This window comes from Trichinella spiralis (assembly GCF_000181795.1).
Source record: "Trichinella spiralis strain ISS 195 chromosome Unknown Scfld2, whole genome shotgun sequence".
Classification (NCBI taxonomy): domain Eukaryota; kingdom Metazoa; phylum Nematoda; class Enoplea; order Trichinellida; family Trichinellidae; genus Trichinella; species Trichinella spiralis.
Genome location: NW_003526941.1, coordinates 8,679,956 through 8,703,882, shown reverse-complemented (window position 1 = coordinate 8,703,882; position 23,927 = coordinate 8,679,956). Strand labels below are relative to the sequence as shown.

Below are 23,927 nucleotides of genomic sequence, written 5' to 3'. Positions count from 1 at the left end.
GAAACTTAATCATGGAAAAAATTGATGCATTAAAAATGTTTATCAGTTATGTAATTTTTTCACTGTTGCGTCATTGAATTACATCGAACTAAATTGCGCATTGTTCGAATGACGTGTCTCTTTTTCAGCGTGCAATATTGAATTCGGCATTTGATTGGACTGTGATGATTTTCATTTGTTTATCGAGATATTTGAATAAGTGTTTTTTTTAAATTGCTTGTTTGTTTGTCTGTAGCCGAAGCCGAAAGTTCATTCGTCCGCTTTGTGAAAAATATTTTTCCTGGCAAATTTCGCTATTGAATACGAATGAATTCTACTGGAACACTTTCACCACTAACCGAAGGTACAAGTGACCGTCGTCAATGGGAACCGCACTGAAATTGTTTGTTTGTTTGCTTGTTTATTTCAGAATCGAAGTGAAAATTGTTCGCATGTCACCGCCATGACCACTACTACCTCTTGTTTGTTCGGCAGGAACGTTCGCGCCGGCGGTGGGCTGCTGTTGTTGATGCTGTGGTCGTCGGTGGCGGTGATGATGCTGCTGCTGCCGCTGGTGGTTCCACCATGCCGCGGTATGGACGAAGTGGTCTGTTCGGGGTTCGCGATGCGCAATTCGCCCAGACAATTCTACGCCGACCTGGACGACCGCCTGCGTCTGTTGCATTCCAAATGTACGGTGGTCGAAGGCGACGTCCGCCTGACGTTGATGACCAGTCAAAATTTGACCGACGACGATTTTCGCCTGGTGACCATGCCGAACGTGCGCGAAATTACCGGCTCAATTTTGGTGTTCCAAGTGCTCGGCTTGCAGTCGTTGGGTTCTCTGTTTCCCAATTTGCGCCTCATACGGGGCAACAGTCTGGTCCACAATTACGCGTTGGTGTTGTTCCAAAATCCGAATTTGCGTGAAATCGGCTTGACCAATTTGATGGAAATTAGCAAAGGCGGTGTGCGCATTGTCAACAATCCCGAACTGTGCTACGCGAAAACGGTCGCCTGGGAGGAGCTGTGCCGCGAACCGTACGCTCACGTTGTGATCGAAGGCGGCAAAAATGCCAACTTGTGCTCGGAGAAGTGCGTCGGCGACGACCGGCTCTGCTTGGAACGCCGCAACGGGCGTGCCTGCTGGAACCACGACCACTGCCAGTTGGCTTGTCCCGTCGACTGCGCCCGCCAAGGTCTCGCCTGCAACGGCACCACGGCCGACGGCCAACGGCCATTTTGCTGCCACCGGAGCTGCGCCGGCGGTTGCACCGGTCCGGCCGACCACCAGTGCATGGCCTGCAGGCGGGTCACTTACAACGGCCGATGTATGGACCAATGCCCGGATGGGCTGTTCGAATTGGAACAGCGCCGCTGCGTCACCAGGCGCCAGTGCCGCGAACGCAGGCCGGTGGTCGATCAGCGCACCGGTCACAGTCTGCTTTACAAGGCGGTCGACGCCGGTCGCCTCTGCTCGCTCCACTGCCCGGCCGGCTACGACGAACATCCCGCCGACCGGCGTCTGTGCACGCCCTGCGCCGGCGCTTGTTCGAAAAAATGCCCCGGCGGCGACGTGCGCAGTCTGGCCGAAGCGGCCCAATTCCGCGGCTGCGACGTCGTTCTGGGCGCCTTGGATATCACCATGCAGGGCGGTTTGACGAAGAACGTGGCCGGCAAGCTCGAAGAATATTTGGGCAATATAAGCGAAATCACCGACTATTTGAAAGTGTCGTTTTCGCCTCCGCTGGTCTCGTTGAATATGTTGCGCAATTTGCGCCTGATCCGCGGTCGCAAGCTCTGGAACAACAAGTACGCGTTGTCGGTGTTCGAAAATCACCACTTGTCGATGCTATGGGATTTCGACGACTCGGCCGGTGCCAGACAACTGCGAATCGAAAACGGCCGTCTCCAATTCCACAACAACCCCCACCTCTGCTACAAGACGATCGTCGATTTGGCTGTTCAAGTTGGTTTGGGGGACAATTTGCAAGATTTGGACGTCTCGCCGATGTCGAACGGCGACAAGGCAGTCTGCGAAGAGTTGGAATTAGAAATCGAGTGCCGGTTCGTCGGCTCGGACTTGGTGGTCATCCAGTGGGACTCGTGGAACACGAGCATGATGGACCACCGGATGTTTCTCGGCTACCAGCTCTACTACAGGCCGGTCGAGGCGGGCAACGTCAGCATCGCCGAAAATCGTGACGCCTGTCACGACAGTTGGAAGATGATGTTTTTTCAGACGTCCGAACGCGGCGCTTTCGTCACCGACCTCCAGCCGTACACGCGCTACGCGTTCTACCTGGCCACGCTGATGGTCAATTCGCCCGGCGCCCGTGGTGGCGTGTCCAAGGTAATTTACGTGCGCACGGCATTCGGCCACCCGAGTCCGGTGTTGGTGACCAGGGCCGAAAGTTTGACGCCCGATTCGATAACGGTCGAATGGTTGCCGCCGGTCAAGCCCAACGGTGACGTCACCCACTACATGCTGAGCGTGTTGCCGAAGAAGCGGCCGTTGTGGTCGGAGCGGAATTTCTGCGACGAACCGCCCGACTATTCGTCCCAGACCGACCGTGGCAAGAACAGCAGCTCCGGTCAGGGGGGTTCGAGCAACGGCGTCTGTGCCCAATTCAAATGCTGCGAATGTCAGCCGAGCTTGTGGAACCAGCAGCACCAGCTGAACACGACCAACAACGGCACCGTGAATTCGTCTGCATCGGCGCTGTTGGATCCTGAACTGTTGGTCAACGAGCAGAAAGAACGCGCTCTGTTTGAAAATATCATCCACAATATTGTATTCGTGCGCAACAGTCGCCATCGGCGTCATCACGGTCTACAAGAGCCGGTCGATTTAGCCCTGACTAACAGCAATAACAGCAGCAACAACAACAACAGCAACAACAACAACAACTACAACCGTTGGTTGAAACCGATGGTGGTGAACGTGTCCGACCGACGGTACACTGTGACCGGATTGCACCATTTTACCACCTACGAGATACGGATATGGGCTTGTCAGAATCGGTCGGTGGTGGAGAATTTTTGCAGTCGTCGCGAAGCGCTCGTGATCCAGAGCACGCTGATGGTCGAATCGAAAGACGCGATTGACGAGAACAGCGTGTCGGTGTCCAACGGATCCGCCCATTCCCCTTACCATTTGTTCGTTCGCTGGGCTGCGCCGGCGGAGCCGAACGGTGGCGCTGTCGTCTCCTACGAGGTCGAGTACGCGCGCGAAGCGGATCCGGCCGACTCGGGCGCCGCCAAGCCCAAACGCGAATGCACGACCGGCGCCGACTTTGCCGCCGTCGGCGGCATGCACTTTCGCCACCTCAGTGCCGGCAATTATTCGTTTCGCGTGCGGGCCGTTTCCCTAGCCCAACGTGGACCCTGGACCCGCAAGTTCCACTTCGTCATCGTCGACGCGCCCCGTCAACTCGACACGTCGGTTCTCGTGGTCAGTGTCGGCTGTTCGTTGGTACTGATCGGCGTGGGCGTGGTTCTGGCCGTGGCGTTGTCGCGTCGCCATTTGAAACGCATGCTGCCCGGCTACGTGCAGCACGTCTTTTCCGCCAATCCCGAATACATCAGCCAATTGGAAGTCTACGAGCCGGACGAATGGGAGCTCCGTCGGCAGGACGTGGAATTGTTGAACGAATTGGGTCGCGGCTCGTTCGGCACCGTCTACGCCGGCCGCGGCCGGGACGTGGTTTCCAGTTGCGGTGTGCGATTCGGCGACTGCGCCGTCAAAACCGTCTCCCAGAACGGCTCTGTCTACGACCGTTGGCATTTTTTGGTCGAAGCGTCGGTTATGAAAAAATTCAACACGGCATTCGTCGTCAAACTTTACGGCGTGGTCAGCGAAGGCCAACCGGCTCTCGTCGTCATGGAGCTGATGTCGAACGGCAATTTGCGCGACTATTTGCGCAGCAGACGTCCCGGCGCCGCGACGCCCGCACCCGGCCGTCTGGAATTGTACGCGATGGCGGCGGAAATTGCCGACGGCATGGCCTATTTGGAGGCGATTCGCTTTTGTCACCGCGATTTGGCGGCGCGCAACTGCATGGTTTCGGCTAGTGGCTGTTGCAAAATTGGCGACTTCGGCATGGCGCGCGACGTCTACGTCAAAGATTATTACCGACCTCGCGGTCGGCGCCTGATGCCGGTCCGCTGGATGGCGCCCGAAGCGTTACAAGATGCCAAATTCACTTCCAAATCCGACGTCTGGTCCTACGGTGTGGTACTGTGGGAAATTGCCACGCTGGCCAGTCAACCGTACGCCGGTTTGTCCAACGAGCAGGTTTTCGAGCGTGTAGTCGAACGGCGTCAGTTGTTACCCAGGCCCGCCGACTGCCCGCCCGGCTTTTACGAGCTGATGCGCCTCTGCTGGAGTGCCAATCCTCGGGATCGGCCTTCGTTTGGTGAAATCGCGTTCGCCTTGTGCGGTCACATACCGGACAATTTGTTGGCCGGCTCATTTTCCGAATCCAAATTATTTTTGACTGCTCGCAATTCGTCGGAATTTGCTGACCACCATCGGCATAACGACGACATTGTTACTGTTCAACCTGCTCCGCAACAGTTGTGCAAAACTGTCACACCCAGACTGATACCGGATCGTATTTTCGAGATGCTTGTTTCTGGAAATGCATTACCAGAAGAAGAAGAAGAAGAAGCGGAGGATCTGGATGATGATGATGATCATCATCTTGAAAGCAGGCATTTGCGCTTGAACGCCGCCGGTATTTGCCGACAAAGTCGTACACCGGCCGCAATTCCACCACTATTTCGACCTCATCGAAGCTGGCCACAACTCAACTCGTTACTCTATTAACAGCAACAAGTAACTTTTATTTTTATTCTTATTTTTATGCTTCTTCTCTTTTCGTTAAAACTGTCCTCCTGATTGGTCATGTTAGCTGCTTTTCAACTTTCTTCTTCTTATATGAAAGCAGCTTTCCTCATCATTTACAACTTTTTCTCTCTGGCTACCACTTCTACGACAGTTATTACCATTATCATTACTATTATTATCACTGTTTTTGCTCATTTGTCGTTACTACGCAATATTGTTTGTCGCATCTCTTCCAAATCACCGGATATTCGTTTTTTTCTTCTTTCACATCTAATTAACATATATATGCCTATGTTGCAACGATATTCCGGTGACTGAAAGATCTCCTATTTATTATTATCATCATCATCGTCATTTTCATTATTTATTCTCTTGTTTTTCATTGATTGCGAACAAAATGTGATATAATATACACATATGAACAAAAGACATTCTTCATTCTATACAAACTCAACGTTATTTTTTATTGTGGTTGGTCTGAGATTGTTTTCTTGTTTTCCATGGACGGCTCGTCAATCGTAGTAATTTGATGGAATTTTTCTACTTCTCGCATATGCTTTTGTTTGGCGCGGCATAATAATGGCCAGATGGAGATTAGTTTTGTTTCTTCTCTTTGTTACACGGATGATGCACATCGTTGTTTATTCCTCTTCTTATTCAAGATTGGCCAACCAAACAAGAAGGATGTTGGAAAAAAAACGTTTAAATTATCATTTTTTCATAAAAAAAAGTCTCCCTTCATTTATTTGTATGCATCCAGTGGACTGATTGATGCTCTGCTTGTTCTCTGTTCACCAGGTCTCTATGATGCGTCTGTTATTTTTCTGAAACAATAAACAAAAAAACTGCTTTCGAAAAGTGGAAACATGTGAAACGTGAAAACACAAAGTCAGAGGGATGTTCATAAAAAAAATTTGACTATTGTATCATCAGAAATGGTTGTTTTGTATGTGTTGCACATTGTTTTGCAAAAAATCACAATACTTAGCATTGTAGTAGTTTGTTTGATTCTTTTTTCTTGACTTTTTATTTTCATAGTTTGCAAATGTGTTTTGTTCATGTTGTAGTGTGGATTTTGTTTTACTCAGCTAGAAGTGAAAATGCGCGTCTCATTTCATTTAATTTCCTTTACTCAACTATCCTCTATAGAATAGTTTAATGGTGGTGGAATTGGAACACATTATGCATAATGTTCACACGTAATTGATTCATTATAAAGTGCATGTTTATTATTATTATTATTATTATTATTATTATTATTATTATTATTATTATTATTTTGTTGTAATTTCGTTTACGTTCCTTCTTTCACGTAATTACTCACTGGGCTTCCATTTTACTAAATATTATCAAGTTTAGTTAATCTGGCTTTTTTGTTTGTTCATTTATTTATTCGATTGAATGAGGAAAAAACTTTTTTTTTCATTTGATTTCATTTCATTCCATTCCATTCGATTAACTTAGCATATTTGACATGCAAAAATAATTTACCAAGGGTACACAAATTGATCATCATAGTTTTCTATTATTCACCGTTCTGATTTCACTTGGAGCATATGTAGAGAAATGGAAATTGATAACAAGAAATTTTTACGAAAAAAGCAAAGATAGAGCGAGAGAGAGAGAGAATGAAAATTACCTCTCAACAGCAAAAGAAGAAAGAAGAAGTAATAAAAACAATGAAAATAATAATAAGCAAAGTGATGAGAAAAATGACAAAAAGCATTCATTATTGTACGTATATATATATGTATACACATGTATATGTGTAGTGGACGCTACAGTTGAACAATCAACTAACTCACTAATTGTGATTTTTTCTTCAATTCTAATCAATGATGCTGTCCGAACGAAATCGACCTTCCATTGCAGCTGGCTTGGATATGCAACACAGTACAGACATGAACGGAAGTATTTCGTAAAAGGCGGTTCTGAACGTATCGTTCAGCCAGGCGTACAAAATTGGATTCCACAGTGTCGAGCTCATGGCTATGCAGTGCACGATTAGCGACGACAAGTACGGCTGGGACGCGATCGCCAACGGTGTGGCGTTGAAATCTCGGAGCACGTTGAGCAGCACTTGGAAAAACCAACAGGCTACGAATACCGCCACCATCGAGATCAGCATGCGATTGGTACGCTGACGTCGCTTCAGCGCGACCTTGTGCCTGGTCAGCAGGGCATCCGGGGCGCCGGCGCCGTTCGACAGCAGCATTTTACCCCCTTGGCGCAGTGCAACCCCTTTGCCAACCCGTAACGAAATGCTCGCGTAGCAGAACGTGATCACAATAAGCGGAATGATGAACTGCAACACAAGCACAATACTGCCGTAAGCTTGACGCGCTTCCAAGTTCGGCCACGTTTCGTCGCAAAAGTAGCCACAATACCAGACGGTCACGTTTCCGTCCTGGTGATAGGGTATTTTGTACAAATTGTAATGCAACAGCATCGGGATGCTGATCGAAATGGCCAGGGTCCAAATGGCGACGATCATTGTCGTCGCGTGACAACGGTTCAGCGGCGGTTTGGTTGGATAAATTATCAATATGAAACGGTCTATGGCGATTGCCATCAGCGTGAACGTGGATATGATCGTGCTCATGCACTGCAACAACGGGAAAATGTAACAGAGAGGCAGACCGAATAGCCAATTTTTTCGTATAATTGTAATCGGTGTTATTGGCAACGACGTCAAGCAGACAACAATATCCGAACAGCTCAGGCTGACTATGAACAAATTGCGCACCGACTGCAAGCTGGCCTTGCGAGCCACGGAAATAATCACGCAGACGTTGCCAGTAATGCCGGCAATGAAAATCACCAAATAGCAGATTAGGAATATGCCACGAATCCAGCCTTCTCTGGTCAAATCTTTGTGAATTTCGTACACGTAATCCGAATATTCGACGCAAGAATTTTGGCTTACAGCAGGACTAGAGGTGGTGGTGGTAGTCGTGATGGTAGTGATGGCCATGCTCTGTTTTCCGTTCACTAGCAGCAGCAAAAGCACTAACAGTAGTTGTCTTGAATCAGCATTGACGACCAACGGTGCTTTGATGAGTAGTGTTGTTGATTCGACTTCTGCTCTTGTCATGTAATTTTCGTGTCTGAAAAGTTGGAGTTTATTTTTGTATTTATGAAAATAATCATCGGCATATTTAAAGTAACATCATCGCGAGTGTGTTGAGTGCGTGATCCTATCTTTTCCTGGTTACGCGTGATGGTAGAAAATTTTTTGTGCTTTGTCAAATTCGGTCAGTCAGTCAATGGTCAGTTTTTCTCCTTTCGAAATGAATATGAAAAATGGATAAAATTTTTATTCAGCAACAAATTGCTTCTTCTTCTTCTTCTTTTTCTTCTCCTCCTCCTTCTTGACTAAGTGTTCCACTGATCACTGTTCGTTTGTTCGTCATTCTTTGTGCACGAACAATCTCAAAACGCCTGCTGTCCAGCAGGAAAGATAATAAAGATTTATTAGATGATTCGAATCCACTGGGACAGTTTGATATTGCCGACTTGCGTCGAATTATATCCGACCATTTTGTTCTTCACATGGCTTGCGATCGAATTATGAAAAATCCAACCAGATTGATTCCACTGTTTTCTGAACATATACAGAAATGTCCATTCGTCGTCACTTCACACTGTACACACGTTTCTCTAGTTCGTGTAGCAATTTTCGATATTCACCTTTTACACTACTATTCTTCAGCTAATTTCCTCCTTTCAGCTTTATAACTTTTCTCAGCAAATGAAAAATGACACGAATCATGATTGTTTCTTCTTTTGAACAAAAATGATGATGATTCATTCATTCCGCTGACAACTAATTCTACTTCATTTTTATTAAAATGCTCACCCAAGATGTTGATTTCTTGTTTCCTGGTGACAACTGTGAACTGGATGGATCAAAGCGACTGATTTATACACAACAAGCACTGTTTCTCTCTCTCTCTCTCCCTTTTAGCAGAACAATAACTTCTTTTCTCGTTGTGTTTATTTTTTTTATTCCTATTTCTTTATTCATTTATCATTCCCTTGGATCTAACTAAAAAAAGATTGGAAAAAATTCTTTCACTTTTTTAAAAATGTTCACTATTGAAAAAACATAAACATGTGTAAGCTTGGGAAACATTTTCCTCATTCCTCTTCGTTCTTGTCGTGCACAAATTTAATTGCCTGCGTTTAAACAACGGTGATTTGAACAAGTGGCTACTTATTTTTGCTAAACTGTGCTTCAATTTTCTTCCAATCAATGTATTCAATCATCACATAATTGCTGTTGCATTTACAATATGTATATATATATAACGAGAAAATAACTTGGTGACTTTTATCCACTGAACATCTGCGAAAATGGTCATCATCAATTTATTGGACAAGCAATTTTACAAAAATATTACATTATTCAAAAATTATTTATTTTCGTGCTTATTTTGTTAAATAATGTTTGTTCAATTAGCAAGCACTGAAACTGAACAAAACAGAATCAGAGTGAAAAACATTTTTTTAAAGCAGCTGACTCAGGAAATTAGTCATCAAATGACTAATTTGATTATGGGAAAGAACTTTATATTTTCCTCAAAATTGATGACTTTCATTGATAAAGTTACAAACTGATTCTATACTTGTTGCTTGAACAAGGCAGGCAGGCACATTTTAGTCATGTTCTCTTCTTCTCTTTGTTATTTATTTACTGCTAACTATAATCTGATCAAAAAATTTTTCTGATTCAAACTGTTTCCTTTGCTATATTTGAAAATATGAAAATATCCCTTCTCTGAATGACACAGATGCACGCACACACATACGCGTTATGTAATAATTCATTTTACAAGCCAACGATATTATTACTACTACTTCTACGACCTGCACACATGCATGCATGCACCCACCCACACCCACGTCTATACTGTGCACACAATGTTGAATCGACATCAACACTTGTTAAGTGAAACTTACGCGCATATATATATATATATAATGAAGAATTTGAAATATCAAATAATTATCTTAAAAGGAGAAAAAGAAACATCCACATTTGTTGAGATTTGAAGGAGAAATATTGTTTTTTCCATTTTCTTGACTTTTCTCTCGGGTATATATTGTGCAGTTTGTTATTTTTAAAAGTAACAAATGAAGATGAAACCACAAGCCATGTCAGGCGATTATTAAATGAAAAAAAGCAGAAATAGAAAAATTGATTTTCTACATCAATCAGTGACTATTTTAAAAAGCATACGCCGGCAAATCATCCAAGCATGAAATTATTTTTGGCCCAACGGACGGACAAACAGAGAGCAAGATGTTACTTATTACTATTATTATTATTTTGATTCTTTCTTTCTTTTTTTATTCTTCACTTACAATGACGGTTAAAATTGAATTAACCGAAGAATATAGAATTAATAATGCACACTGAAGAAGGAGGAGGGAAGTGATGAAAAAAGTTCTTACTTTTTACTTTCAACTATGCATCATGCACAACAATGGTTGGAGTAGAACAGGCAGTGAAACTTGAACATCGCTCTGCTTTTCTTCGTGCACAATCGATTGAAAAAGTCCATATCAAATGAAGAACTTGGTCACTTTTGTTTCATTATCAAGCGCATAAAGGTAGTCTATCTAGTGTTAGAAGTAATAAATTTTGATCAGCGTGCGTGCGAAAGAGAATTGCATATATATGTATATATATATATGTGCATATTGATGTTCAGACCCCCTATTGAATCATCCGAAGCCTATAACGAACCTTTTAAAGTATGGAAATAATTTGGTCATTATTTTCTTAATTGAAAACTGTGAAACATAACAATGACATTGACACAATTAACTATTTTTTTCTATTTCAACAATTTCATTTTATTTTATTCCATCAACACTCACTCGGTCATCTCATTCGATGATGACACAACTCTGTTCCACTGGTAGTAGGCAATTAATTGGCGCGAGAAATTTCCACTATTTGCTGTACAATTCTCCAAACTTTATAGTCTATACTAAAATATTATTTTATTGTTCGTCTTGAAATCTTTTCTTTTTATTACCTGAAAAATAATTGAGCTGATTTTCAAGCGCCACCAATTTATCACATGCGTGCAATGGGATAATTTTTATGCAAAACTCAACAACATTAAACCGTTTGATAAGGAAAATGTGTATGATAAATGAATATTTGAAAAAATAAAGAAATTTTGAAGATATTTTATCCCTTTTTTGTGACTTTTATTTTTCAGACAGATCCATTGTGCTGATGGTGCCTGTCGTTGTCATTCTGATGATATTATCATGACGGCTTGGCTGTGTGTGCTTTGTGCAAGAATTGAAAAAGAGAGAAAGAGAAAAAAAAAGAGTTTTTCTACTTCATCGCAAGAGATGTGGACGGACAGATGGACGAGAAACTCTGGACCATTCACCGAGCACTTCACGCATCAATCATCCCACACTTTTGCCCAATCAAGTCGGTAAGCAGAATGATGTTTTTGCATGCAAGTCATCTCCGATTGCACAAAGTAACCGCTTAATCTGATCAGTTTGGAATTTCGTACTTTTTCTACCCATCTATTGAGAAAACCAATTTTTCATTCCATTTTTTTGAAATTTTTATTCTTTATATTCGGAAAAAAAAACTAGGAATGAGTTATTGTTATTGTCATTGAGGATGACGTAAAGCGTAAAGCGGAAAAGCATCTGAGAGAAAAACTTTTCTGTCCCGTCCGCGGCAATTTTACAACCTGGTTATACTTACTGTATATATATATATATATATACTTACGTATTGACATAATGTTTGCGGAACAAACATACTCATATATATGTCAATAGCATAATATTTCATGACTTACTCAGATGTAAATATAGACGGAGATGTGTGTGTGTGTGTGTGTGTGTGTGTGTTGTGTACACACACATGCATGCGTATAAGCTTTGGTTGGCTTTGAAATTTGGCAATTTTCAATGTTGGACTGATTTTAAAGTTTCACTGATTATGATGGTGGGGTGGGGGGACATTTGAAAATTGATTTTCCTCTGAAACTACTATATTGTTAGTGAAAATCATTTCATGTTCGAAACAAATAAATTACTTAATGATAAAAGTTAAATGCACTTATCAGTTATGTTCAATTTGTGTCTATCTTCTGACGAATTAGAATGAATAATTTAAAATATAAAACAAGCAAAACGTCGTCGTCAGTACTTCTGCTGCTGCTGCTGCTGCTGTTGCTGTTGCTGTTGTTGCTGCTGTTGCTAGTGTTGTCGAAGTTTTTAAAATTTATTTATTCTGCGCACCTGAGAATTAATCTCCAATTGACGCAGTTGTGAATCGAAGCTTTTATTTAAAAAATACTTTGTTCCAATTATCCAGATCAACAACAGAAAACACTTTAAACTTACCCTGCTTGTGCTTATTATTTCTTTTTTCATTTATACATATGAAAAAAAAGATATACATGGATATATCCAATGTGTAAAGATTTGTCGGTATTGTTTTTTTTATGCAGAAAGAAAATAAGATAAAAGTCGCATAATGCAATTAATAAACCGAGCGACAAGTGCATTCGAATTAGACACAATAAGTTGAATTTAATTTATTGCTTTCACGTTCGATTTTTATGACCTAACTATACTATATATGAGCAGGAGGAGGAGGAGGAGGAGGAGGAAGAAGAAGAAGAAGAGGATGAGGAGGAGGAGACGTGCAACACTGACTGCTCACTCTTACACTGGTTCGTTCATTTGCACAGTTCTCAGTTGAAAAATACTTATAACATGAGTAGTGAAAAATTGATGGGGATTCTGTTTTTTTTATTTGTTGAATTTTTATTCAAATTACTCATTTTCTCTTTTTCGAAAAGCATCAACGATGTTTGGCAAAATTGAATTTCTTAATTTTCGCTCATTTTTTCATCGACCTTCGATTACAAGTTCATTTTAGGTTCATTTTTTTGTTCACAGTTAATTAGATAAGTTATAAGTTTAAAAAATAAGGCTCAATTAAAGCTTTTTTCTGCTAAGTAGATTTAACGCATTATTGGGCTTTTGTTCTTGTAATTGACGAGTGAGATTATATATTATTATCCTATGGTTGGTAATGTTTTATCTGTCGGGATTTATAGTGGCTATTATTATTGTTATTATTATTATTATATGTTCTTCTCTTTCTTTGTACAGTGTTGTATTGTTAAATAAAGATTCTGCAAGAAGTGTAAATTATACACCAAGATGGAATAGCATTGTATATTTTGACGAAATTGAACACACGTTTATTACGAATAAGATCATCGCAAATAATTGCTCATCATACACACACATGCACATTCTTGCGCATATATATAAATATAAAGTTGTGCAACTCAGATTTTTTTCTCTCTTTGATTGAAAACATGTCAATAATGAATCACCAATTAACTAGTATTGTTTTGTGAATTTTCGCTTAATTACAACTTCAATAGACACTCATTTCGTCTGCATCACTTCCTGATGATAAGCATAAAAGTTGACAAGAGGTTCCAGACTGTTTTTTTTCGTGCTGTGTAGCTTCTCACGTATTTATTATTGAAAAAAAAGAATTGATTCAAATCAGCTAAATTTTCCAGCTCATCAACTGCAAATGCTGCGTTTTTTTCTTGTTTTAAATTTACTTTTGGGTTTTTGGAAACTGCTCAGTATACTCAACGGACCATTCGGGGAACAAAAAGCATCAAAATGTCCCAGAAGAATGTTGTACAAAAGGAAGAGATTATTTAATTATTTTAATTTTTAAAATTATACGTTAATTTATATTATAATTTTTTGCATAAGATTGAATTATTTCGGTTGTTTGTTTTGTTTAAATTGATTGAAAACTCCATTCACTAAAGTACAATTTTGCTGTATTTCATTTTACAATGAAGAAAAAGAGGAATTGAAATCACCAAGAAACATTATACTTACAGTTGAATGAGTAGGAAAAAATCAGACGTTCAGTTGGTCGAGTCGGAAGATGAAGTTGAAAATGATAATTAAGACAACAGTATTTTTTTCTCTTTCTCTTTTTCTCTGTGTGTTGGTCACCTGAAATACGAATTACTGTATATTTTAATCAAAAATGACAAAATGTGACAGTTTGGGGGGAGGGGGTGGTTCAAGCATTGTTGAATAAAATTTGTGGCTTCAAAGAAAGAAAGAAGGCAAATTATAAAGTGGAAGGACCCGATGGCAAGTGAACTGACGATTCACTTCGCATTGCAATGCAATGCGCACGCACCATTCTGTCCGTCCCATGTAATCAATTATCATTTGCCACACCAGTTTGACGTCGGATTTATGATCCAGTAAATTCGTGAACGAGGTAATAAATGAATGAATCTGTGAAAATCTTGCTAACGAAGAAAACAATGGAATAAAGGGAAGAGGACAGAAAAGAGAAAACTGCCAAGAAGAGCAAAGAAAATGAACCACCACTGCGCGGAAGTTTGTTGTACATTAATAATTGAACAGAATCGGTGGGCAAGCGACACTGGAAATTGACAAAGCGATATAAATTTGTGAACGTAAATATGCTGCCACTCGGCTGCAACCAAGCTTACTGGACGTTAGCAACTAGCAAGAAGCCAATCTGTCATCATCGTTCAAGATGATTTGGATTTTATAAATGGACAGCACATGCCATGGCTGCGCATTTGAACTAAATAAAACAAGTCTATTTATGTTATTTTCTCAGCTGCTCGCTTGCTGGCTTGTTCGGCTGCTCGCAGGCTTGCTTGTGTTGTCGTCGTCTATGGTGAAAGCTGAATGAGAATATCCAATTGGAAACAAAATTGACGCCTCCTGTGCTTTCATATTTCAATACGTGTGCGCGTGTTTGTTTATTTATTTGCATCAATTTGATAAGAAGACAATAATAGAATTGCACATGTTTAAGAATTGGATTTTTCAAAACAAAATCCCATCCTTGATCACCAGTGCACAGTTTCAGTTATGGACATTTTTTATTATATTAATTTTTGTCCAACTACTGATAAGTTGAATTATTTACAAATGTTGGTGTGTTTGCCTTGGAAAATGATAATTTCTCAACCCAGCTCTTTTGTACGAATGCTTATTACTGAGCAAACAGAAGCTCAACGAACGATACAATTGTCACGTGGCTGTATTAGTTGAACTGGCAATTTGTGAATTCGATTTGTTTGTTCATCTCATTGCTCAAAAGTTACCAAATTACTACAAACACAAGTTTATTTAAATATTTAAATCTTCAGTTAATTCATCACCAAGCTCGACTGGTAACAGTTGTATTCACAACGATTTTACGAAGAAAAAAAAACAAAGATAATGGTGATGATGATGATGATGAATCATTTTGAATGAGAGACTGAGTCACAAGAAAAAAGAAATCGTATATCTTTGGAGTCGATATTTTTGATTGACAATGCCTTAAGCAGGCGTTGATTGGATTTGTTTGGAAAAGAAACAAAACTTTCTCAACTGTACTTGAATATTCTCTCTCTCTCTCCTCTCTCTCTGTCTCTTCTTTTTTAATTAATAATATTCATTGGAATGAAGCTTGAAAGAGATGAATATAATAATTTGCAAACAAAAAAAAATTAATTCACGCTTGCATTATTTATTCTACTTTTGTGAATAAGCAATTGTGTGTGATTGCTTCGGTTGTTAGTGATTGTTGTTCTGAGAGAGGTCCGTTTTCATCGAGGGGGACGACGACGAAAATAGCAATTTCGCCCGTGTAAAGTGCAAAAAATTTGCCATCGAAAATTTCAACATAACCGACATCATTATTCAATGAATAGCTTTTCCACTTGTCAACATGTTTGGAATTTTTCAAACGCGCAATGTTGTTAAATAAAGTGGTGAAATGAAGTCAATTTGGAAGAAATTTGTTGCTTTCCTTTTCAAAATTCCACTTTTGAAGTTGTTGAAAATTAAAATGACAAACGTTAAAAACGCATCTTCTTCCACTTCTTCGACTAGATTGAATTATTTTATTGTGACGATAGTTTCATTTTGGGCGGCACTATTTTTCAATTGCAACTCTTGATCAAAAGCGAATTTGATGAAAATCGAAACATCTCTCCCTTATCCCTCTCTGTCTGTCTGTCTGTCTTTTTCTCTCTCTCTCTATTCTAACCAAAAATGGCAACAAGTAAGATTATACACAAATATATTTCATTTAAAAATAAATATTCAAATAGGTTCATTGTAGTGAATTTTTTGAAAAAAAATTCCAAAGCAAAACAAGAAACAGTGATATTTTTGTAGCATTCAATTATTTCATTTATTTATATTCATTGTAAAACACATCTTATTCTTGGCACATAAAGTGTAATGTCGATTTGAAGTTAAGGTTACTACATGCTTGTTTTATACCCAAGAGGCCATTGAAACAGATTCATTATTCTGTTTCACTTGAGCATGATGATTTTAAACTTTTATTTATAGTTTTTTTCTTCCTTCTTCTTTCTTTCTCTCTCTCTCTCGAAAATAAAAGTGAAAACTGAAATTTTATGCAAATTAAGCATTTCTTCCCCCTACATTTGCAGTTGTTTGTTTATTTATTTGAAAATTACACTTTCAGTTGTACAATTTAGCAATGAGACTGATTTGACTGACCATTCGTGTCCCGTATATTCGCGTTCGCCAATGTTAATTATAACGGCTTGAATAAGAATGCAAAGAAATTAATTATTCACATGTATTCAGTTATTCATTAAATTTTGTTAATGTTGTTGATTTGTGGAGCATGTTGGCGTAAATGTGCTGTTGCTTAATTTAATATGTGCGTACCGTGAATGAGCATCATGTGCAAAAGCTGAAGGCATGTTGTCCCAAGTAGCACTTGCATCTCTCTTCTTGTAGCATTTAATAAGTTAATTGCTTGATTTGTTTCTTAATGGAACGGTGTTATTTTGGACAGTTAGTTTCACCAACTAAGTTCAGTATCATTTAATCATCATTATTGTATGTGGGTGTACTTTTTTTTTTAATGTTGTAGTGTATAAGTGAGAAATTGTTCGAATTTCAATGCAAATTTATTATTCGAAATTTTACTCACCATTCACTGTGAAATTGGTTTCTCTGCAAAATGCAAATAAGAAAAGCTTTTTGTAAGGACCTACTTTGCTCATAGAATAGGAGGCAATAGAATTTGTATGGGCGAAACCGATTTTAACTCGATCGAAGCTCAGATATCATCATATTGACAAAATGAATTAAGGGGTGAGTTTGAAGAAAAATTTCAAAACATGAACAGGACGATGACATCGATCCAGTTAGCCAGTTCTATTCTGTAAGTCTCATTTACTATGCAATTTGATTAGTCCGTAGTAACGGGTGTTATATAAGAAGAACAGGGCAGTCTAATAGTAGTGTATTTGGTATTTCATCATTAATTTCTCTTCTACTGTATGTTACTTGTTTGCACATGTACCCATCTGTTTGTCTAGGTGACCAAGTGATGATGATATGAACATTTGCCAAAGATTATGAAGCATTTGTTAATAATATTTATTTATTAAAAATAAAAGATGGAAGAAAATGGAAGTATTATTGAGCTTTTCAGTTGCACTTGAGATGGAAATTTTTTCCACGTCGTGAATGAGAAAATAACAAAATTACTTTTGTATGTAATTCAATTACGGCACTTTGCACCTAAATTTCAGCAATATATATAAAAGAGTAATATTGTGAAGTGGTTCGGTTTTCTTCTAAAATCCAATGATCTTGACGACCTGCCATCGTATCCGTTACGCTTCAATGATTGCAATGCAAGAATAAATAATTTCGGAATTCGATTCAATCATTAATGTGTCAATAGCAAACATTAAATAATCTTATTTGTAAAAATGGAAATAAAAATTGAAAATACAAAATTTATAAATTACATCTAACAAAATTGAAAATCAAGTGAAATGAAAGCAATCTGACCAGACTGCACACACACACACCCAGAGAGAGAGAGAGAGGTAGTATTCTTGCTTCATTGATTTTCCATAAACATATATCACCGCTAATGGAACAGAAAAAATTGAAAAAAACTGTTTTCATTTTTAGTGCTTTTTTATCATCAAAACGATACCGACTGATGTTTTAAAATGAATTTTTTGCATTAGAAAAAACTGTTTTGCAAAAGTCAACAAAGAAGTTTAGAAAAATACCATAATTTTAGCCTTATTTTTTAATATTTGCTGTGAACAAAGAATATATATCGATATTTACTTACTGCAAACGTATCTGCGTACAGATGGATAGATAAATTGTTTTGTCTTGGAAGATTTCTATTATGCATTTGACACATCTTCAGATGATGCCAAGGGAACCTGAAGCTTCAACAATTTGGTCATTGATTTGGACGTGATTGCGCGACGGCTTTTCGCCAGAATGACAAATCAATCCAATATTTGAGCAACGGTATATCAACTTAATTTCCGCAGCACAGCCGCAAGGGAGAAAACCAAAATGCTACACAGCACTCTCTCATTTACTGAAGTTATACAGAAAAAAATATCTTTTCCTTTTTTTTTTATCCCTAAAAATCTGAATTGAGGAACTCTCCTAGGTGCAACTTAACATTTTACCTCTTTCAATCATTTTTATCAACTAATCAAATCGTGACAAGTGAATGAATTTTTTTTCGTTAATTTTAAGCTTCATCAATTTCGTGTCCATCATTCGTGCTTACCACAATATTTTTCAATATCCTGGGGCTTAAAAAAACTTTATAAACTGATATTTAAAAAAAACACCCAAAAATTAATCCTCGCAATATAGTTTGTCAGTATCAGAGGCTAAATTTTTTGCCTCTAGGAAGCTTAGTAGAATTAATGAGTATCTTCGGATTTTTCTGTTTGCATACATGCACATGCATGCGTAGTAGGAGACAGATAGTTGTTCCTGGTGGTGGGCAAAGTATATGTTTCTTTCGTATTTTGGATGAAAATAAAATCGATTTATTACAAAGCATACATATACATGCAGGGCACATTTCAAAATGTGTTATTGATAATAGGAATTTTGGTGATTACATGCAATTAGTAAATTGGATTCATATTTTTCAATGTTTTGATTACTTTCAAATTAATGAATGATTGAAATTAATTGCGACAAATGTCTTCGATGTAAAGTATGTGCTTTTTGATAAATTTATAACATACGATTATTAAACAGGAGAAATTCATCAAATAACGATGAGACGGGAATTGAAGAAATGTTCAGTTTAAAAGATTTTGAAATTCATAAATTAAAATCCACGCGGTTGTTGCCGTGTTTGGATCCACGTGTGCCGACACTTTCAAACAGAAAATTATTGGCATACTTGATAATACTTTTTACCGAATGCATGATAAATGCAGAAAGAATTTAATTAGTAATTGAATATGACCTTTATGCTTTCTGTTGTTGAACGGCAACATTTGGGCAAGGCAAGATTGTCTGTCTATCATCAAGATTTGGACAAGAAGATCTTGGTTTGATTATCGCATTTCACTGCTTGCATATTTAGTTGCATTCTCAGTGATTGAGCGCATTCATTCGGTTTTGAAATGACATGCCGCCTGTGGACTGAATTCAGGAAGAGAATATTCCCCTAGCATATGTCCTAGAGAAGTGTAAATTTCTGATACTATCTATGATGATTGTGTTGTGTTGATTATTGCTTTGAAAGTAACATGATAAATCTTGATCATGATTTTCGATGATAAAATTGCTATTTTCAAAGTATATAAATAAAAGGGCATAAAGCCTTTTCATCTCTGATCTAAAGTATGCCTTCATGCGGAGAATATTGGAAAAGGAATTTGTGACAATTTACATTAATTAAGCACATGTAGAATACATATCTGAACGTAATTTTTCATTTAATTACATAATTAATTAAAAAAAAATAAAACTTACATATTTAAAATTGGAAATTGCATATTATTGCAGTTGGTTAGTTGGTAAGTTTGATGAATGCTTTTCCACTTTGGACGATTGACTTGGAAAAATTGTGCTAAGAGGGAGGAAAATTTACTTAAAAATTAGAGCCGGTTTATTGAAATTTTGTTACAAAAAATTGAATTTTCAATAGAAAAGGGCAATTTTGCAGCCAATCCAAACTATATTTGGTTATTGATGTTGGTTGTTTTTAAAGTTAAATCACACAAACTGCAAACTCTTCACAATTGGTTCAGAGGTGGTTGGTTGGTTGGTATGCGGTTTTGAAGAATTTTAAAATCGAATTTTTTTCCCCTCGACCAATTTTCATATTCATATTCATAACTACCGATGAAAGTGGTTAGTATCTGGTTCGCTGGTGATTTACCAGAAACACTTATTATGATTGCTATTCTGAAAACATAATTGCTATAGATTTACTGTTGCTAATCACTTCCTAGCCTGGGGAATGATCACTTTGAAGTGGAGAACAATTTTATAAATAAATTTCAATGACTGAAATAAATCTTCACCGTGTTGCTTTATTTCTCCTTCATGACATAAAATAAATATTTATTGCATTTTTAAGTGGACGAGATAACGGTTATTTTGCTGAAGAAAAAAACAAAAGTGAATTCGCCATTGCATATATATACATTTTTAAGAAAATGCTATTTCAGTTCAGTGGTAGGTAGGGTAGTATTTGTGTCGAGCTTTAAGAAGCGGAGTTAGTTGATTGCTGAAAATACGAACACGAATTCAAACAGTAATATTTTTGGTTTAAACGACAAATATTCCACCATTAGCGTAGGATGAGCTGTTGCAAACTCCAGAGGCTTGCCGCCGTCGGTTTTCTTAGATGGGGATGATTGCCAATCAAAATGTTCAATTTGTCACTTTTTGCAATGTGTCAAATTATTATGACAAAAAATAATGAAATTCTTTGCCAATAAAACCGACAATTCACAGTGCAGCATGAAATTTGCGAATTTTTGCACTACGCGCAAAAACAAGCTGTGCGTGTGCGCTTGCGCGATGCGCCGCTGCTTTACGCTATTTCCTCCCGCCTTTACGTACTTATATCACCAAGCTTAGTTTAGAGTTCGATCGATTTGATGAACTTTCTTCAAAAATTGCTACATTCAAAAAGTGATTTGAAATTATGGTCAAAATTTAGCATTTGAAACGTTTCATCAAAATTTCACTGCCACCGACTGCTATCCAATCAGAATATAATTGTTCAATTATTATTTGCCTTCAACCGAAATAAGTGCAATATTTTACTATTGAACTGTCATATTATTATTATTATTATTATTTATTTGTCTCTCCGCTTTATGAATTTTACTTTGCAATTTCAAAAAGTTAACATTTTTTAATCTGAGCACTTACTGATGGTAGTGTTGAAAAAACTGAAGAAAATGAATAATATGTTATAGTTGTTGTACAATTTTCAAAAATACTCCAACTGATAAAGTTTTCAAATATTCAATTCAAAGGATATTTTATTTCATTTCATCTGCAGACTGCATGTGCATCATATAGATTGTTTGAAGCGTTCGCTAAATTTTAATATTACATTTAATTGACATGCAGTTAATAATTGTGGTTGGTGTTGTTTTAAATACTGAATCGTGATCATGACTGAATACATTAAGAAATTCATTTCCAATGCTTCACATATTCATTCCATCCATGGACAATTTATCATCCTACGTTGGGGGAATAGGGTTGTTCGTGAATTTAAAACAGTTCAACCTTGTTAAAGCATTTTATTGCTCAAACAATAAAAATTGAGGCATTTTTAAAATTCTTTAACCGCAGTAACTGTTGTTGTGTTATTTTGTCATGAGTTGAATTATGAAAACAGATATACTATCTATCAGCACAGTCAACAAGGGAAAAATTGAACTTACCGAATATGCAGTGCAGCTTTGGAGAATTTGTCCAAGAAAAATAGTTACTTGTAAAAAATAAACAGACAATAATAATCTGCTGCTTGCTACAAGCTGGTTTGCTGTTGCAGTGCGTTGCTTGCTTGTTGGAAGTGTTTATCAGAATTCCAAGCTTTCAGAAAAGTCTCCAGCTTATAAATGAATTTTAAGCCAATTATAATAGACGTATCATTGTTTCATATCGTCTAAAGCGAGGGATTTAATAAATATTGAAAAGTAAAGCAACAACAAGAATAAAAAGCTGAATGAAAAAGAAAAATAAGAAGAAGAAGAAGCAACTTTGTTTCTTTTTTCTTTTGCTGTGCTTAAAGAAACGCGGCTAACAGTAGATTTTCAAGTAGGCGGAAAGCTAGCAGCACTGAAGAAGGGAATTTTGAGAGTTTTCTATAAAAATGACGGCCATTGCAGATGTGTTGCTACCTACCATTCGGCGTTCGAACAAGCAAGTACATCCACATTGAACAGAGTTCACACTTGCTCGGCTTGAATTCAGATGACCAATTGTATCACTGAAGCGTGGCAAAGCAGTAGTTTAAAGTGCGAACTTCAATCTCGTTCATTAATTCATTTCTAATTCAGATTGTTTGTTTCCTTTATAGCATTAAGCAGATATTGTCCACTATATCTGTCAGTCTATCCCTCGGATCAGATCAGGGTTTTTTTTGTTAATGTGGAATTTTTTTATTGATCAGTAATAGTAGTAGTGGTAGTAGTGATTGATCATTCAGACTTTGGAAACTGATGTTTCAAACTATTTCCATGTTCAATGTAAAACAAACACATCTTATTCATTTATTTCTACTCTTTGCTTTGCAACGGTTAATGCTCGGCAGAAGTGCTATTATTAGAACATCAAAGCTTGAATACTTTAATCCGCTACACTCGATTAGAACAACACTGCTAGCAAAATGTATGAATTTATCTTCTCTTTCAACACGTCAATATTATTATTTCATTTGTGCGCCATTTTACGCCAATTTTCTTTCAGTCATTAATTTCTCTCTTTTACAATAATGAAAATGGTTCATAGGTTTTCGAATTATTCGAAATTTGTGAAGAAAACAATCTGTTTGTTAATACAAATTGACAGTAATTGAATAAATTAAAAGAATAAATATTTATGAGTTTATTATTTGAACTTTTGTTGTGTTCAATTAGATATTTTTCAGTCACATTATTGTTATTATTCTTATTGCTGTTGTTGTTATTATTATTTTAAGGTAGTAGTTGTATTAAGCATATTTTAAACATTGCAATCTTTTGGCATCTGTAATTTCAGATTTATTTTATAACTTATTAGTAGTTTTTCTATTGCTGCCGGTGAGTCATTTCATTTCCAGTAAAATGTTTATGAATAAAGATTAAGTAAGAAAAGAATAATATATTATCAGTGTTAAATGGAACATGATAATACTTTTACAACTTTTGCAATGCAATATGTTGCAAGTTATTTTTAAAATGCATATATATATGTGTGTGTGTGTGTGTGTAGGTTGGTGGATGTGTTTTTCATCATATATTCAAGTAATTTTTACATTTCGGTTGACCTTTTCATGCTTGCATAATCAGTTTTGCTGCGCTTTATTTATTGATCATTCTTCAGTGTTTGCATTTTCAAAGGTGCAAGTAGTAAGGCTTTAAGAATTTTATTCAGACAAGCATTTAAGCCGGGCAATGTTTTTTGTTTTATTATAGTTATTTCAGTATTTTGAAAACACGCGAGCAACTTTCAGATAATCTATTTTTGGTAGTTGAAGCCAGTTGATGCAAAATGGTCACTCTTAATGGAGCTATTTTAAAATAACTCCATCATAAAGAAATTTTTCGCATGAATCAAACTGAATTAGGGCAGTCTTTTTCAGTCTTATAATTTTTACTTTCAATTTGACGTGCAACTTCCAGAATTGCACACTTCTGGAACTTCTGGAAATCGATGACGATGCCTAGGCAGTTATATGTCTATACATACATACATACATACATACATACATACAAATATATATATATTCGGTAAAAATAAAAACGCACATTCGCAGAGTTGTCAATTTTGAAAAGCTACCGGCATTTATTATCATGCTTGCTTGCATTTTATTACAACCGGTTTTGACCACTGATAATAAATAACATCGATACTTGGAAATATCCTTTTTACTTTAATAAAAAATTAATTTATTGTTTTCCCAGAAATATTATTCTGAACTTGGAAAATTCCCATTCAGATGGCATTTTTG

General features: G+C 37.7%; 2 protein-coding genes across 2 annotated transcripts; one reads left to right on the top strand and one right to left on the bottom strand.

The window, feature by feature from the left end:
- Positions 1-442: 442 nt before the first annotated feature.
- Tsp_06967 (insulin receptor) lies at positions 443-4,810 on the top strand. The gene has a single exon (XM_003380772.1). It carries the CDS (start codon positions 443-445, stop codon positions 4,808-4,810), a length of 4,368 nt encoding a protein of 1,455 aa, XP_003380820.1.
- A 1,849-nt stretch (positions 4,811-6,659) lies between these two features.
- On the bottom strand, positions 6,660-7,925 carry Tsp_06966 (putative neuropeptide Y receptor type 6). The gene is made up of 2 exons (XM_003380771.1): positions 7,846-7,925; positions 6,660-7,764 (listed from the first exon to the last, which is right to left on the bottom strand). Exons 1-2 carry the CDS (start codon positions 7,923-7,925, stop codon positions 6,660-6,662), a joined length of 1,185 nt encoding a protein of 394 aa, XP_003380819.1.
- Between the last annotated feature and the right edge of the window lie 16,002 nt (positions 7,926-23,927).